This window comes from Styela clava, chromosome 5 (genome assembly GCF_964204865.1).
Source record: "Styela clava chromosome 5, kaStyClav1.hap1.2, whole genome shotgun sequence".
NCBI lineage: Eukaryota > Metazoa > Chordata > Ascidiacea > Stolidobranchia > Styelidae > Styela > Styela clava.
This window is the reverse complement of record NC_135254.1, coordinates 20,903,295-20,922,446: the sequence shown is the minus strand read 5'-3', so window position 1 is coordinate 20,922,446 and position 19,152 is coordinate 20,903,295. Positions and strand designations below refer to the sequence as shown.

At 37.5% G+C, this 19,152-nt stretch overlaps 1 protein-coding gene across 1 annotated transcript; it reads left to right on the top strand.

Annotated features, from left to right (window-relative positions):
* Nucleotides 1-12,060: 12,060 nt before the first annotated feature.
* LOC120343984 (DBH-like monooxygenase protein 1 homolog) lies at nt 12,061-18,797 on the top strand. The gene is made up of 15 exons (XM_039413050.2): nt 12,061-12,292; nt 12,396-12,506; nt 12,809-12,958; nt 13,298-13,388; nt 14,086-14,264; nt 14,859-14,936; nt 15,571-15,672; nt 15,927-16,029; nt 16,532-16,701; nt 16,850-16,944; nt 17,077-17,233; nt 17,619-17,758; nt 17,825-17,918; nt 18,134-18,229; nt 18,355-18,797. Exons 1-15 carry the CDS (start codon nt 12,143-12,145, stop codon nt 18,583-18,585), a joined length of 1,947 nt encoding a protein of 648 aa, XP_039268984.2. The 5' UTR covers nt 12,061-12,142; the 3' UTR covers nt 18,586-18,797.
* The last annotated feature ends 355 nt before the right edge of the window (nt 18,798-19,152 follow it).

Sequence of the window (19,152 nt, the reverse complement as noted above, 5' to 3'; positions counted from 1 at the left end):
TGAGCCAGGCCAACTAGAAGTGGAAAACCTGCCGTTTTTAAAGTACCGGTACTCATCCCCCGTCTCCACACACACACGCAAATTAAACCACTTCAGCACCTTCGTCACTTTATCACATTGCATTCCACACGTTATATTTTATTTGTATTAGATTAAATTGGCCTTAGATTCAGTATTTTAATAGTACAACAGCCCGAAAGTTCAATTCATTCGCCTATTTTCGCGTGTTTAATCCTGGCCCAAGCCCCGTTTCACAAGGTTTGTGTTTGTTGTGATTTTTTTTTGTGAATATATGCTGGTGAGTGGGCACACGATATTTCTCATGTTTTAAACTTTTTAAGGGTTTTGCTGTCTATCCAGAATTCTCCATTTTTAATTTGTGTGTGTCTTGAAGTTTTTAAAATAAGCTATCCATCCAGCAATACATGGCAAAACAAACAACTATACGGAAAATCAGGAAAATTATAGGCAAAATATAAAAGCATTCGAAACGTGCTGATATACGTGCCCACATATCCCAAACAAATAGCAACCAAGAAAAGAAAAAACAAGGAATCTCATTTTATTCATCTCCTTGAAACGCTTGCGTCACAAGGAATAAATACTGAAGAATCTTAGAGCTATAAAACAATCTTTCATTCATTGTTTAAATTATTTTCTGTACCCAATATCTTTCTCAGAATTGGATCACACATGGCCAGTTATGTCATCAACAGAAATAAAATACGCCAAATTATATTGGACACATAGACGACTTTCTGGTCCGCATCATCCAATGCTTGGAAACACACAACACCATTGTTTAAGTTGGAATTTAATTCCCAAACATAAAACAAGAAATCTCATCAACGATCATCCGCTGTTAATTAATCAAGAAGTCACCGATTGTTTCGAATATTTAACATATGTAACTCCTATAGTTTGACAATCATTGTTTAAATATACATGCAACTGCTTTCCTTGTCATAGTTGAACTATGTATGTCTGAGGAAGTCTAGTCTTCGTCAGACAAAACGTTACAGAATTATATTTGTGTTAGTGTGCAGCAAGGCCCTTGAACCACTCAGAATGGCCATCTTTAATCTTGCTATAGCATCCTATTATATGCATTCGGATCCATCGGCACAACAGCATGGAAGAATAAGGATAAGTAGTTTGTCCAGCGGAAACCAAATTCATTTTGAAAGAATGTCACCAAATACCAGTGGCGGCGCGTGGTCATTTTGACAACCGGGGCAAGCTACTGCGGGACCAAGTCACCCCCATCTACGGGGACAGGATGAGCGCTGTAAGTTCTCCCATCATTTTATGAGTATAAAAACCATTCCATCGGTAACAACCAATCGGCAAAAGCGACAATTTTTAACGATAAGAAAGTGTCTTTAAAACCGGTCCAAGTCAAGGGATTAATAAATTTAGACATAGTTTATTTTGAAACCTCTTTCAAAAGGAAAGGCAATATTTACCCAGATAAATACAATGACATATTAACAGAAACTTCGGGAAAGCAGACAAAACCTAAAATAAGGTTTAAAACGTTACTATGAAGAAAGGAAAGTTAATGCAAAGATAAGGACATGCGTCGCTCACTCATAGATATATATGCTGCTAGACTTCTACTGCTTGAACATATATGCAACACGCCGCGGTTTCTTGGAAGCAAAATGCTCAATAACGCGCTGATTAAAGTCATGCATCCCAGAAATAACGTCTCTGTGAATGGATAAAACAGCCAAGAAATTTAATCTATCTTGCTTCATTGTGTTTCTGAGATACGTTTTAATACGCTTCAGCGTGCTGAATGTTCGCTCTGCGTCGGCGGAAGAAATAGGCGTCGTCAAAATGATGTCCAGAAATTTTGCAGACGCCGCAAAGGTAGTTACTAGAGTGTTATCTATGAGGAACCTATAGAGCGCGCAAGTTGATGTGATGTTCAAAAAATTTTGATTGGTGTATATACATCACAATTCTTTTTCCAATTTACCCACGTTTATCATGGGGTAAAATTTGGAGACAGTAGCCAACAAATGGATGGGAAATTTGTAGTAGCCAAACAAATGGACGTGCAAATTTTGGAAAATTTGGGGTTCATCAAAGAGAACGCGGCAAGGTGTTCAGTGCGCAGACGATCGCCTATTTGATTCACCAGAATGTCACAGCATTGCTTTGCAGACAAAATCAAACGCTGCGTTGTTTGCCCGCGGCGTAAAGAAGCACTCCATGTGTCGTCGTATTTTATTGTTTCCCGGATACGAGATACAGCATCGCAGAGGTCTGAAATACACGACTGCACAGACGCTCCATCCATTAGCCTTGACTGCAATGCGCCGTATAATACATCCACGTGATAGAATATTGTGGAGAAAAAAGCGAGAAAAATGAAAACTCACCATCTTCTAGCAGACGCTTTAGACCTGCCGCCTCCCTCACAGAGCGTTCGTCCCAAACCGGAGAGCTCTGAATGCCATTGAAACACTCAATGAGCTCAGACCTAATTTCGGACACGCCCTGCACCACGCGTGATTGGAAGTTCCAACGTGTTGGTGCAAAAGCTGGGAGACGGCGGCTTCATATCTGGCAAAGGAGGTCAGAGCGCTTCGGTGAAACGGAAAAAAATGAAGAAAGCCCCGAAACATTTGCAAAAAATATACGGACGAGAGGGGTATCAAGACACATATTTTTAATAACGAGGTTAAATTGGTGTGCATAACAATGTAAAAAATGCGCATGAGGAAAATCTTCTTTTATATAAACTTGAAAACCATGTTTCGACCCACTCATGACTGCCGCGCCGTCATAAGTTTGAGCTATCAATTTTGACTTCGCGTTGTAAGGCTGTAACATTTTTTTCAGTACAGCCGATATCCCGCAAGCCGTGCGATCAACGATTGGTACAAAGCTGTGAAATCTCTCGGTAGGTTTACCATCTTTCACAAACCGAAAAATCACAGCCAGTTGGGAAACGCACGTGACGTCAGTTGTCTCGACAGACTGAATCGAAAGGAACTGGCAATTCTCAATTTCCAGAGCCAAATGTTGTAAATAAATTTTTTACATTGAGTCGAGCAAATCATTTTGGATATCCTTAGATGTCCCTTTCGAAACAGTTGCGGCATCAAGATGATATCTCAATACTGTATCTAGGGATGCGGTGTATTCCACCATATCCAAAAATACCCCTCTATTAGAAGAGCCAGCCCGTTCATCGTGCCCACGGAGGGACAGCTCGTGACAACCAATGAACTTCAAAACATCTATCAATCGACCGAGAACATGGCGGTTTTTCTCGACGTTTTGGTTGTGCCGACGAATAGAAACCGAGCGTCCTTCATCCAACTGTGCTGCAATATTGACATTTCCGAATGTTCGGTATTTTACTGCATTGTCCAGATGCTCCATAGAAGATTGATGATCCCTGGCACGCTCGGAAAGATGTTTAAGATCTCTAAAACCAAATTTACACCAACGTGAGTCACGGGCGGTAGCAAAAAGTAGGCAATAAAAACAAAAAAGTGCATTTTTGTCCTCGCTGTAACACAACCATTCGTGTTTTTTATACCAAGTTTCTGCGCAGAATGTACGCCGACGCTTTCCTCCGTCATGGGATTGTTCCAGTGAACAATTTTTTGGTTGATAAGGCCCAAGACGTTGTACCTCTAATTTTTGTGCCAGCGGCAGCTGCGAAAACGGAGTGCGAAGTAGTGCATCAACCTTATTCATTATGAGGTCTAAGGCTAAGAAATGCGAAGCCGGAAAGAAGTGAGGAGCTCAAAAGGAATGTGGAAAATCGAAAGCAAATGGACTAAAGGTCTCTAACTGATTCAAATAGCGAAACAAGCGACAAAAACGAAGGCGAGGAAACCATCAACTCTTCAAGCAACCAACGAACGAGAAGGAATGCGTGAATATGTCAACACGTTGTTGTAAGAAACGTCGGCATTGTGTTGTCATAATTTCGGGGCTAGCCCCGATCGGCCCCGATGATTTAGTAAAAGAAACAGAAAACAAACGAGACAAACGCGGCGAGTGGAAGATAAAAGAGAGAATACGATATACAATGAGCAATCCGGGCAAAATCGGCGTCGCCCCGTCGACGTTCGGCGAAGGCTTTGCGAGCGAAAAATGAACCATGTCGGGAGAATATGGCTAGTGTAGACAGTCTGTGCAACCGATATTGAGGTATTTTTCGAGTATTTTTTATTATACCGAAAAAACAACCGGGGCATTGCCCCGGTTGGCCCTATTGACGCGCCGCCACTGCATATCTATTTAAGCTGATTGTACAATGCATGTTTATCAATTTCTCGTTGTGTGGTGAAAGGACCTTCCAGTTAAAAAAATATCTTTGTGTTCTTAGACGATATGCCATAGGGGTTCCATTATCCTTGAACCCACGCACATTTGCACCCACGGACATTCGTACCCGCGGACATTTGCACTCATAAACATTTTCACCCGCGCAAATTTGCACCCAGTACATTTGCGCCGCGCACATTTGCACCCATATACATTTGCACCCACGTACATTCGCAGCCAAGGACATTCTCACCCGCGGACATTTACACCCATGTACATTTGCACCCATGGACATTCTCACTCGCGGAAATTTGCACCCATGGACATTTTCACCCGTGCACATTTGCACTCTGTACATTTGCGCCACGCACATTTGCACCCGCTTACATTTGCACCCACGTGCAATTGCACACGCGTACATTTGCACCCATTGACATTTGCACCCGCGGATATTTGCATCTATGAACACTTGAACCCATAAACATTAACCAGTCCTTGAAGTAAAAAAGGTTCTATTGCCGTTTTGCCGAATTACATAAGCCTACCTTCTAATCCTATGAATAGTCAGTAAGACGAAATCACTGCAAACCCAATGCGATTATTTAGGATTTCCATTAAATGTTGGTATCTGCATGTGTTGTATTTGTGACTCAATTTTTTCACGTGAAACGCTCGAGAAGGTTTTACCGCTGCTTATCGAGTTTTTTATTATTTAAAAGTATAATATCTGTGTTACTTTTTGTATACGAGCACGTGCATTGCGCGTTATAAACATTGTTCCCAAGTTTTGCTGTTATAGCTGTTATTTCTGTTATATGGTTTGTTCGTTTCACCAAGTTTTGTGTTTCCATAATGCCGAAATAAAATGTGTTGTATAACGACTACGTTGGCGTTATTTTATCGGAAGAAAATAACCGACAAAGTGTGATAGTCGCAATGGCAGTGAAGGCGTAGCGACCCTCACCAAGAACACGGACTACTTAAAATTTGTAGCCCGTCTTCATTTGAATGTATATATATATATATAATATTCATAGTTGGTAATTAAAGTTTGTCTGAAACACGATTATACGTGAGCATGACTGTGAGTGCGTTCATGTGGCGAATGCATAATCGTGAAAATCTCATGGGTACAAATGTACCTACGTACATTTAGTGTTAAGCACGCAGCTAAAAGTCTGAAAATTTCAACTTGTAATAGATAACGATGCTCTTGTTAAAGCCATATCGGAGTTTATTTCCGAATATATTGATGACGTCAGACATTTGAAACGCTCGCTTAATAGTGTTGTGGACATATTATCTCGCATTCAAATTGATTCTATTCATCCTATCATCAGCGTCAACTGCATTTTTTAGCCTTCATAATTAATTTCTTTGCTTGAACGTCATGCCACTCAACAGAATGATTAGGAACTGATGGGAATACAGAAGGGATTCATTCTGTAGTAAAGGATTCTCTCGAATTAGTAGCTGCTCGCATCGCAGAACTAATTGGCACATTAGTATTCGATACACCAGTAGCTAATCAAATGAGGCCTCTCTGCTCAATATTGTATACTAATTACTAGCAATGTTTCCCATTTTACAGCCAAGCAGTGTTGTGCCTATAAGTGGGCTTACCGTATATTTGATTACAGACATCAAAATTTGCTGTAAATCCTATTAAAATATTCTCTATTGGTCTTTGTTTCAAATAATGGAAATCATTAAACTCATGAGAAAACTTGCATATTGTTTTCGGCATTTTGATGATTCAACGACAGCTTGGTGTTAAATTAACGCATGGTTCATACTTCATATCATAACTATGACAAAACAATTATTTTCTCTATCTGAACTAGTGAAGTGAGAGGCAAATCAAGGGTGAATCGGCTGCCTCCGTTCAAAAAAATTGATATTAGTATCAATTAAAATCTTATTTATGAATGCCATACTGCAAAATCGGGACATTTGGGTCTAGCGCCGGAACGGCGGAAAAACTTTCTAAAACTCGAACGTATGATAAGCCTAACTATAGGCATAGGGTAAGATATTCCTGGGCGTATTTGTCATTTTTGGTTTTCTTACCTGTCTCAACTTCTCCTTGCTCAATTTTGTATAATTATTACTAGTATTTTTTACTGCCTCAGTAGTGTAGTCCCTATACGGTAGTTGTCCCATGGCATATTCGCCATTCTCTTCTACTTATATATATCATCTCTTAACTGCTTAGTTTTGTATATTTTTATGTTTCAATATTGTATCGTAATAGTAGTATACAATGTAACACTTTTTCTTTCGTCTATTTTTTGTTATTATTGGTTTGTTTGACTTAGTTACAACTGGACCAATTTTCAGCTGTCCATAATTCACTGGGGTATTCCACATTATCCTCACGCCCATTTCATATTCGACCTTTCTGTACTACCCTTTCATTTACGTAGAATCGATCCACGAATCTTTTACGCAGAGGTAGATTTCTTATACCTATAGCAACACCCAGTGGCGGCGCGTCAATAGAGCCAACCGGGGCAATGCCCCGGTTGTTTTTTCGGTATAATAAAAAATATTCGAAAAATACCTCAATATCGGTTGCACAGACTGTCTACACTAGCCATATTCTCCCGACATGGTTCATTTTTCGCTCGCAAAGCCTTCGCCGAACGTCGACGGGGCGTCGCCGATTTTGCCCCGGTTGCTCATTGTATATCGTATTCTCTCTTTTATCTTCCACTCGCCGCGTTTGTCTCGTTTGTTTTCTGTTTCTTTTACTAAATCATCGGGGCCGATCGGGGCTAGCCCCGAAATTATGACGACACAATGCCGACGTTTCTTACGACAACGTGTTGACATATTCACGCATTCCTTCTCGTTCGTTGGTTGCTTGAAGAGTTGATAGTTTCCTCGCCTTCGTTTTTGTCGCTTGTTTCGCTATTTGAATCAGTTAGAGACCTTTAGTCCATTTGCTTTCGATTTTCCACATTCCTTTTGAGCTCCTCACTTCTTTCCGGCTTCGCATTTCTTAGCCTTAGACCTCATAATGAATAAGGTTGATGCACTACTTCGCACTCCGTTTTCGCAGCTGCCGCTGGAACAAAAATTAGAGGTACAACGTCTTGGGCCTTATCAACCAAAAAATTGTTCACTGGAACAATCCCATGACGGAGGAAAGCGTCGGCGTACATTCTGCGCAGAAACTTGGTATAAAAAACACGAATGGTTGTGTTACAGCGAGGACAAAAATGCACTTTTTTGTTTTTATTGCCTACTTTTTGCTACCGCCCGTGACTCACGTTGGTGTAAGTTTGGTTTTAAAGATCTCAAACATCTTTCCGAGCGTGCCAGGGATCATCAATCTTCTATGGAGCATCTGGACAATGCAGTAAAATACCGAACATTCGGAAATGTTAATATTGTAGCACAGTTGGATGAAGGACGCGCGGTTTCTATTCGTCGGCACAACCAAAACGTCGAGAAAAACCGCCATGTTCTCGGTCGATTGATAGATGTTTTGAAGTTCATTGGTTGTCACGAGCTGTCCCTCCGTGGGCACGATGAACGGGCTGGCTCTTCTAATAGAGGGGTATTTTTGGATATGGTGGAATACACCGCATCCCTAGATACAGTATTGAGAGATCATCTTGATGCCGCAACTGTTTCGAAAGGGACATCTAAGGATATCCAAAATGATTTGCTCGACTCAATGTATAAAATTTATTTACAACTTTTGGCTCTGGAAATTGAGAATTGCCAGTTCCTTTCGATTCAGTCTGACGAGACAACTGACATCACGTGCGTTTCCCAACTGGCTGTGATTTTTCGGTTTGTGAAAGATGGTAAACCTACCGAGAGATTTCACAGCTTTGTACCAATCGTTGATCGCACGGCTTGCGGCATATCGGCTGTACTGAAAGAAGTGTTACAGCCTTACAACGCGAAGTCAAAATTGATAGCTCAAACTTATGACGGCGCGGCAGTCATGAGTGGGTCGAAACATGGTGTTCAAGTTTATATAAAAGAAGATTTTCCTCATGCGCATTTTTTACATTGTTATGCACACCAATTTAACCTCGTTATTAAAAATATGTGTCTTGATACCCCTCTCGTCCGTATATTTTTTGCAAATGTTTCGGGGTTTTCTTCATTTTTTTCCGTTTCGCCGAAGCGCTCTGACCTCCTTCGCCAGATATGTAGCCGCCGTCTCCCAGCTTGTGCACCAACACGTTGGAACTTCCAATCACGCGTGGTGCAGGGCGTGTCCAAAATTAGGTCTGAGCTCATTGAGTGTTTCAATGGCATTCAGAGCTCTCCGGTTTGGGACGAACGCTCTGTGAGGGAGGCGGCAGGTCTAAAGCGTCTGCTAGAAGATGGTGAGTTTTCATTTTTTCTGGCTTTTTTCTCCAATTCTATCACGTGGATGTATTATACGGCGCATTGCAGTCAAGGCTAATGGATGGAGCGTCTGTGCAGTCGTGTATTTCAGACTTCTGCGATGCTGTATCTCGTATCCGGGAAACAATAAAATACGACGACACATGGAGTGCTTCTTTACGCCGCGGGCAAACAACGCAGCGTTTGATTTTGTCTGCAAAAGAATGCTGTGACATTCTGGTGAATCAAATAGGCGATCGTCTGCGCACTGAACACCTTGCCGCGTTCTCTTTTTGATGAACCCCAAAAATTTTTCAAAATTTGCACGTCAATTTCCCATCCATTTGTTGGCTACTGTCTTCAAATTTTACCCCATGATAAACGTAGGTAAATTGGAAAATGAATTGCGATGTATATACACCAATCAAACTTTTTTGAACATCACATCAACTTGGGTTCGCTCTATGGGTTCCTCATAGATAACACTCTAGTAACTACCTTTGCGGCGTCTGCAAAATTTCTGGACATCATTTTGACGACGCCTATTTCTTCCGCCGACGCAGAGCGAACATTCAGCACGCTGAAGCGTATTAAAACGTATCTCAGAAACACAATGAAGCAAGATAGATTAAATTCCTTGGCTGTTTTATCCATTCACAGAGACGTTATTTCTGGGATGCATGACTTTAATCAGCGCGTTATTGAGCATTTTGCTTCCAAGAAACCGCGGCGTGTTGCATATATGTTCAAGCAGTAGAAGTCTAGCAGCATATATATCTATGAGTGAGCGACGCATGTCCTTATCTTTGCATTAACTTTCCTTTCTTCATAGTAACGTTTTAAACCTTATTTTAGGTTTTGTCTGCTTTTCCGAAGTTTCTGTTAATATGTCATTGTATTTATCTGGGTAAATATTGCCTTTCCTTTTGAAAGAGGTTTCAAAATAAACTATGTTTATATTTATTAATCCCTTGACTTGGACCAGTTTTAAAGACACTTTCTTATCGTTAAAAATTGTCGCTTTTGCCGATTGGTTGTTACCGATGGAATGGTTTTTATACTCATAAAATGATGGGAGAACTTACAGCGCTCATCGTGTCCCCGTAGATGGGGGTGACTTGCTCCCGCAGTAGCTTGCCCCGGTTGTCAAAATGACCACGCGCCGCTACTGGCAACACCTAGTTCCGGGTCGTGTCTGTCGTTGATTGGTTGTGCGACGCGTTGACAACGTTTTGATTTTTGAATTTTCGAAATTAAGCCATTCGACTTGAGAATCTCTCAGACTACACACCTCAGTGCCTCGAGCAAGCCACCACCTCAAGTTCGGCGACCGCCTCCTCGGCGCGCAAGGATTTCTAAGGAAATAACTATGAAACAGAATTTGAAAATTGAATGTGCTTAACATTACCATCGTATAAAACTGCGTTGATTCTTTTGACTGATAATTGGCGACTTCTCTTCGTATACCTACACATTACTTTGCAAATTTATTAGTACCGTGTTTCCCCGAAAATAAGACCTATCCTGAAATCCTGAAAATAAACCTAGCCAGCATTTTAAAAAAGCAACATTTTTTTTCACACAGATCAGAAGTTAAATATTAAGCAGCGCGCGAAGACTGCGCCATCTCGTGCATCGAACTTGGTCGACTACAAATGTCATTCAAGTGACATTTTTTATTGTATCACAGCTGTGTTGTTACTATATTCAGTGAAACGCCGTGGGCCGGATTATATTACTCGAGCCGTATAGGTTTCCGATCCCTGACCAAGACGATAGCGATAATTTGTTTTCGATCCAGTCGATAGCACGGAATCTCTTCTACACGTTTCAAATGATTAATATTCGATTCGATCAGACCTTTATTGCTCGATTTGAAACTGTAGGTGTAAATATTCGCCAAAAAATTCAGTTAAAGGACATCTTGATTGCAATTTATGAATCTAGTGCCTTGCAAGACATTTTAGATGATGATAGGATAATTTTTGAATAATCCACGTTCAGCATTTCTCTTTAAATAAAAACGTGTTTTTATTAATTATAAAGAAATAGATATTGGTTTTCATATTTTGTATATATATGTTTGAAAATCTCATAATTCTCAACTTCGTAATTTTGTTTTTGATAATTAGGAATAAAACACCACGATACAACAGACAAGCGAAAATAATTACCCAACTCTTCTTTATAGTCAAGATTAAATTTTACTCGTGTCTAAGTATAACACGAACTAGTCACCGTTATACATGGTCAGTCTGTGTCTAACTTTACCATAAGCATTCACACTTGATGGCCTCAGGCTCTATAGGCAACAAAGCATGACAATTAAAAAATAAATTTGAGTATACTGGACCAAGAGTTATATCTATAATCGTAATCTTTGGTAATTTTGCTTCACAGCGGGATTATATTACGAAGGATTTAGCATTCTCGGATGAGATCTAAACATGGGTGCATGCATATAAGCTATCTAACATTACCTCGACATTCGACTGAATGGGGTATGCCAGTTAAAAGTACTCTCTTATCATTTGTAGTTTCGAACTACTTATATCGCGTGACTTATTTTCGCCAATATTATGTAGAACTCGTTGAAGCTTTAAAAACAGGTAGTGGACAGTCATAGTAATGATGGTAACGAAAACGCAACAGGGTTTCAGTGAATTGTTTCGATAATAAAAAACAAACAGAATAAGCAATCATGTAGTCTAGTCGCAAATATCGGAGGGTTCCATCTGTCACTCTTCAATACACTAATTCAAAAAACTCATTGGGTATAATAGTTATGAAGAAAAGTAGCTTATTAGAAATACATGGAATTCAATAAACGCTGTTATCTTTTTAACTTCGACGTCGATGTAAGGGTGGGATCAGAAAATATTGTGATCTTATAATTTAACCCAAACTATTCCTTCAATCTATCCAAGTTGCCAAATATGCTCTCCTATGGGGAAAATATACATACTGGGTATTAGACATTTCTGTATTTGCTCGCAGTTAATTAAAACTCACTCAGAACCTGCAAGATTCATATATTTGATGCTTTGGAGTAGGGTTAGGCAAAAAGCTGAAGTAATTATATGAAATAATTTGAAAGCGATTAACGCAAAACTGCTGCACAAGAAATTTTCTTTGAAAAAGCTTTGGAAGTTTTCTTGCTGGTTTTAAACTCGATTGCGGTCGAGCCCGGTCCGTAAAGGCCCCGACTTACTACTCTGACTAATCAAACACTATCTTCATAATTGGGGTTGAGAGGAGTATCTAGTCCAATCTATATCTGTGAACATATTGCAATTTTAATTGAAAGTGGTCAACCGAAAATATATATATGCTGTTTCAATGTAGCCGGTCTGCGAATATCGATAAAGTACTCAAAATCTTTTTTAGCTTATTGATTAGAAGCGTTTGTATATCCAATAGACACGCAATATCCCATTCCATTTGGCACAAACTTCGGTCACTTATCAGTACGCCTTTGAAAAACAACGGTGAAATGGAATGCAGGATCGCTATTTTAATTGCTGTATGGGTTTGCGTGAGATGTGAAATGGAACCGAGCGAAACTTATACGCACTCTGCTAGTTTGAGATCTGGGAATATAAAACTGTATTGGAAATTCAACCAGACGGATATTATTCTTGAGGTGAGTAAATTTCTCAAGATATATCATTTTGAGCAATCAATTGATGGAGGAAGTGAATTCAATTTTAAAAGCATTTGTCCATTTTTTTTTCTATATTTGATAGGTTGTGGGACAGACGACTGGATGGATCGGAATTGGTTTTTCACCAAATGGTGCTATGAAATCTGCAGATATTTTCGTTGGATGGGTAAAGAATGGAACGGTCAAAGTAACGGTAAAAAATCTAAATTAGTTATAAGGAACCATGTGAAAGAACTACGATAGAGTTACGGACTCGTCGAAGAATGAATGTTTCATGAAAGTACTGTGGCTCGTTATATATATATATATGATTTCTTCCACTAATCATGTTTATCGTCCTATTTATTTGGAGCTTCTTGAAGTATATTTACGTATTTCCATCGAATATGAATCGAACCATGAACCAGAATCATGAACAATATCCTAAAATATATATAAAAAGTTATTGGGTTTACATTGTTTATAATCGTATATTGTATTATTTTTGTTATAAAGGATAGGCATGCCACTGACAACACCTTTCCCCTTCTTGATCCTCAACAAAACATCAACGTATTAGGAGGAGCAGAGTGTGATGGTTGGACAATGTTCAAATTTTCTCGACAACTTGCTGCTTGTGAAACAGAATATGACAGGGAAATCACGGTATTTTGCTTATATAAACGTACACAAGGGAGAATACAACTTCGGTCTGCATGAACACAATTGATTCATATTTTACAATTATTAGTCTTCATTTATGTCCAAGCCATTCCAATAAATCCCGACTCATTAGCATAACATATTGTGCGTTATTGCGACAAAGCATACTAACGATTGGGACAATCGCAAAATTTGCTTTTAGGTAAAATTCTCGTGTTTGTATTTTTTATGTTTCTTGATGGATTAAAATATTATGTCATTGGAAAGTTTCTTTTGAACAGAAGCCGGTAAGAGGCGAAATAAAATCTTTATATCTCCATAAATGTTATGATTGTTTTAAAGGTAAGTACTCAACGGTTGATTTGGGCGTATGGAGATAGCGATCCAGCTGGAAATGATATTGTTCCTTATGATTACCATGGAACAAAAAGAGGTGAGTCCATTTAAAGCTGTAAAATAAGTTGCATAGCAATCGTGAAACGCACAAAAAAACGATATACAGTCGATGCAAGTAATCGATATAATTTACTTTGTATATTTAATCACGTGATTTTCATATATTGATTTCAAAAGAAAATTAGACATAATTATCCCTATCAAATCTTGGAACTCTACCAAATTTCTGCTGCGTATCAGAATAATGATTATAATTGTTAAATTCGTGAGAAGCATTATTGCTACGAATTACTAGACTAAGGTGTAATGAAGTGATGTATGTCTAACTGTGATTTCCCAGTGTTCATACAAAAAAGACTATACCGAAAGGGCAAATCTATTATTGGAGAAGTGTTCGATTGTTATTTATCAATTTATTGGCTCATATCCTCCATGACATCTACACCACTTCATATTAATTTATTTCCTTAAGTTATCTAGTCCAGTTGAAGTCAAGTTATTTATCTTTAATGTCAATTTTTTCATTAACGCGCGGGCACGCGGTCGAATATATACACTTATTTGATTGTCAAAATAATGAATGAATTACCTTTTGATGTAACCTAAATTTTTATAATGATATTACATATCCAACCTTTCCTAAAATAACTCAATATAACATTGGATTTTATTGTTATGAGTATATATATATATTTTTATTCACCTTAACAGTATGATTTGTTACGTTAATTTAGGTGCAGAAAGCATGTACTTTCTACAGTCTCCAGAACGGCCTACGGATCTTCCAGTCGGACCGGTATATGAAACATTTGATATACTCGTTTCGGATTTCAAAATACCTGCAAATGATACATATTATAACTGCAAGCTATTTAAACTTCCCGCATTTACGAAAAAGCATCACATAGTAAAAGTTAGTATTCATTTGAATGATGTTCAGTTACTTATCTGTTTTTTGTGAAAATATTGTCTAATTGTTAGTTAATATAGAAATATGCTGGTCATTTCAATTTCGTATTTTATGTGTAGTTAGTGTAAAAGAATGTAATACAAGACATAAAGCCTATCATCTAAATTCTAAATGGAGATGTTGTTTTCGAAAAAGTTATTCTTGACTCAGCGCCCTGAGAAATTCCAATAAAATATCTGAATTCTGACTCGCAAGTCAGCTTCGGTATCAGGTCCATATCTGCTGAAAAATTAATTTTTTACTCCGGAAATTAAACATTTTGACTTGGCAAAGCAAAGTGTCACATTCGCGGAAAAGCTACGGACAACGACGTTTTTGACAACCCATCCCTATATAACTCATGGTTGTTATCGCGCTCATCCGGTGAGATGGAAAAATATCATTGTTTTTCAACTTGTACCCAATTTTGCTTGAAAACAAGCCATTATTATTATTTTAACTTACCAATAGGACTTGTTAATTCCAATACATTAAACAAAGTTTATTTTAATAATTTTAACATATAAACATATTTTTTCATGTCATTCTCATATTTAGTTTGAACCAGTAATTCAAAAAGGAAATGAGCTTAATGTTCACCATATGTTACTTTATCGTTGTGGAGATGTTCTGAAGGTAAAGTACTTGCGTTAATTGTTGTTTAGAATATGTAGAAAACATCTGCCCTTTCTAAATCAAATATACATAGGTTGACTTGCTGATAAGAGGAGACTACAATCGCTAAGTATTACACCGCATTTTATAGGCAGCTTACAGGTGAACATTCACCATTCACCGAAATTTCAACGTCTAGCCAATTCATACCACCTCCAACAATGCAGTCATTAAAATGTAGTGCCTATACTCTATAGGGTTCCACCTTATTAATAAATGTCATAAATAAGCATGTCGAACAAATTTTATGAGGTCCGAAACACAAACAAGTAATAGAATCTTGCTATGAAAATTTTCGATAGTCCTCAACTACGAAAAGTAGTTTATTGATATATTGAAAACGACTACTGACATAATATGGAATGCTATGTAATCATTCTTGAGACAGAAAGTACATAATTGTTAAAACTGGTTTCGGAACAATCCAAATCAGCACCTTCAGGGCCGTTAGGGAGTTGAATATTATAAGCCAAGGCGTATCACGTTCTTTAAATGTTTTTAAAGGAGAGAGACGCTTTGCGTTTTTGTTGCTGTAAAGTTACATGTATATTGTTTCTGTGTGAAATAATTATGTTCAAAATTTACTCTTACTCAGAATAAAACAGATCTTGGAGTGGATGAACGTTGTTATAGTCCTAACATGGAACATTTTGAAACCTGCACTGTCGTTATAGCTATTTGGGCAATTGGTGGTCAGGTAAGTTAGGTTGTTGTGTTTGCATCACCATAGTTTTGAAATCAAGAAAATAAGTATAATTCTTAGGAATTGAAGTAAACAATATCTGCATTGCTTCAGACTCGAAGATTGTAATGTAATTCAGTTTGGGTTGAAATTCTATCTAGACCTTTCCAGTCTTGTCATTATCGATTGGCTAAAATAGAGGAAAGCGTGGCTTTCTAAAGATACATCATCACTTTTCATTTCCTAAATACAATATTTTCCTTCACCAGGCTGTGGTTTATCCCTACGAAGCAGGGTTTTCTGTTGGTGGAGAAAATGATCCAATATATATACAACTGGAAACACATTACGATAATCCTAATTTGGAGTCAGGTTAGCGAAAAACGCAATGAATAATTAATTATTGCTGAATTTGTATTTCTCACTTTGACATGTTTATATCCGATTACCGTTTGATTGTAAAATTAACTAACTGTTAAACCTCATTTAATCGGATCTATAATATTTCGGATTAGGCCATCAGCGATATAGTCTCCACCTCTCAAACTAAGTGAAAAGATGTCGCATGTCAATGTTAAGTAGGTTAAGTGACTTCGTCAAGCAAAATTTTTTTTATGTTGAATAAGATATTACTAATAGCTTCTCCAAAACGGAGAATATAGTAAGCTGAGATAATTTGCTAATTTCGTTTTTAAACTTACCTATTATATGAAACTACTGTGGCAGACCGAATTCTATTGCCCTCCAAGAGAATGATGTAACAAGACATTCAAATCGAGAGTAAATTAGGTCGCCACTGTTTTTTGTACTGAAGTTTTTTACTGCTAACCGCATGCTGCAAATCAAACCACGCTGAGATGCAATATTTTCATAGGAATCATCGACAACTCTGGTCTCCGTTTCACCTACACTTCAACTTTGAGAAAATATGACATAGGTGTTTTGGAGACTGGGTCTGCAGTGTTTGGGCTTGACCACATCATACCACCTGGAGCTGAGACTTTTACAAGCATATCACACTGTACACCAGACTGCATTGATAACGTATGTAACTATATGCGTTCTACTGATACCAATATCAACTGAAATTGTCATTCATTTTATGCTTATATAGGATGCAAAATGAACTCGAAATAAAGTTTCGAATTATATAAACTCCTTAGATTACCATTTCATACTATTTCTTATACAGAGAATGACAGATTCTGGAGTTGAAAACATCACTGTAGTCAATGTCGTCCTTCATTCTCATCTTGCTGGACGAAAGTTAAGACTGAGACATATTAGGTATGTTTCAGGAAACAGATAAATATATCTATCATCTATCTATCTACATCAATATGTTGTTGATGTTGCTATATAACTTTTACTCTATATTACAAATTCCGGATGGTATTTTGAAACAATTTTCTTTATTAGAGACGGGGTTGAACTACCTTACATCGCTATGGATAATAATTATGACTTCAACTATCAAGATTCTCGAGCTTTGCATCCACCAGTGGTTGTAAAAAACACAGACTCTTTTCAGATGGAATGTGTTTATAACACCGAAAACCGAGATACAATCACTGAGGTAATTTATCAGCAAACATAATATAACGTAGAGTATAGCTTACTAATTGATGTAAAAATGTGGTTTGAATGTTATATTGTGCAACACCGATTTAGTTCAATCTCATTTCTCTCTACTGTTACTGAAGAGTCACCACAAGGAGACATAGGTCAGCGCTCATAAACAATTGACAATTGTGTCTTTTATAATTCGTTTGTGAAAGATCTTGCTCGAAGGAAGTTTCTATGATCTCTCAATTGAAAGTGTGAAGTGTAAAGAAATTTTACAAGGGATCTCTTTCATTCAACTATCTACATTATATAAATCTACTGTACCTACCTTGTTATGAACCTGGTAAATTTGCTTTAATAAAAGTTACAGCAGGTATATATAAATTAAATTTCAGGGAGGACTTAGTACAATGCAAGAAATGTGCCTTTCCTATGTATTTTATTATCCGAAACTTGACTGGGGACATTGCGTATCGTCAGTTACATATCAGTTAGTTTGGCCTTATCTTGGAATAAATATGACCGAGATAGAACAGTAAGTCTTTGAATTATGAGTTAAATTTCGTCAGTTCTATTTTTAACCAAACTGTCAATTTTACAGCATAGCTGGCACCGACCCGTCACTACTAAAGTCATACCGTTTCGTGGGCTCTTCCGAAGTATCCGGAAAAACTGTATTTGAATACCTGAGTGTGGCAAGTTATTTGCAGTATTTTACAATACAAAATTTACATATAATAGTTACTGGCTAGCACAATTTATATATTTTTACTTACAAGGACTGCAGTATGATTTATAGGGCGGTAAATGATAATCTAATTGAACACAATAATGCGAAAAGCACAAATTGTATTTTTACTTCCTCCCCTCTTACACCCCTCAGTAATCTGTTATATATATTCGTTACCAGCTGAATTGGACTCAGGAAAAAATTCAACAGTTTGAAACCTTTTACAACACAGCAGAACATTATGAAGTCTGTATCCCGTTGGATAAAAACAAATCGGTAACTACATTAACAATAGTTTCATCATTCCATTATCGGAATCAAAAATTTTGTTTCAAAATTGAAATAGATATTACGCTAGATAAAATATAATAGATGATACAATGATCTTTATCCTTTTATAGATTATCAAGCAATTTGAGGTAACAAACATCTCATCACCTTACGTTAAACCAAGCAAGACTTGCCTGCAGACACAGAAATTACTCTCCGAAATTGAAGAGTATCAGAATGTCTGCCCCTCAGCTACGACTATTCCTTATGAAAGTACAACAAGCGACAGCACAATTTTGAAGTTTTCTCTGTGCTTGCCTCTCGTTGTTGCCGTCTCTATGGTTTTGATTATGTTTGGATGAAATCTATTGCGGAGAATGTCGAAGATAGCAATCAATTTGTTTACATTAAATCTGAACTTATTTAAACCACGTGTCCCATATGAAAGAAGGAATAAGTTGAGAAAACATAAATAGACTTTTCAAAACAATCTTGCCCAGTCTTATATAACCTGAAAATAATGTTGTACTCGTGTACTAATATATATACTAACAAAATACAATAATTTACTGTCTTTTTGTCAATTTTTTCAAGATGTTTGATATTTTTTGAACGATTTTAAAAAATGTTCAAATCAGCGTTTGTTATCTAACGGAGTACGCAACAAACTATGAATTTGTTGAACTAAATGAGTAGGTAAATTTTTTCGGATGTAGTATTATGTATTAATAAATTTTGCGAAATGAAGAATCATACTCATCGTTACAACCATGAACAATACAAAAAGACCAAGAAGACAGAACATGTTTGAATATTACATTCTTTATGATTACTAAAAATTGGTATTGTGTAAATCAGCCTACATTGAATTGCAAAGATTTATGAGCGATGTGGTTTTATTTAATTTCATAAGAAGTATTCCAGAACAA

What these genes read in the sequence shown, in the direction of transcription:
- LOC120343984 (XM_039413050.2), top strand. Translation starts at nt 12,143, where the DNA reads ATGGAATGCAGGATCGCTATTTTAATTGCTGTATGGGTTTGCGTGAGA. An exon ending in TTTGGGCAATTGGTGGTCAG is followed by an intron (nt 15,673 to 15,926) that starts GTAAGTTAGGTT and finishes TTCCTTCACCAG; the next exon opens with GCTGTGGTTTATCCCTACGA. An exon ending in TAATCCTAATTTGGAGTCAG is followed by an intron (nt 16,030 to 16,531) that starts GTTAGCGAAAAA and finishes ATATTTTCATAG; the next exon opens with GAATCATCGACAACTCTGGT.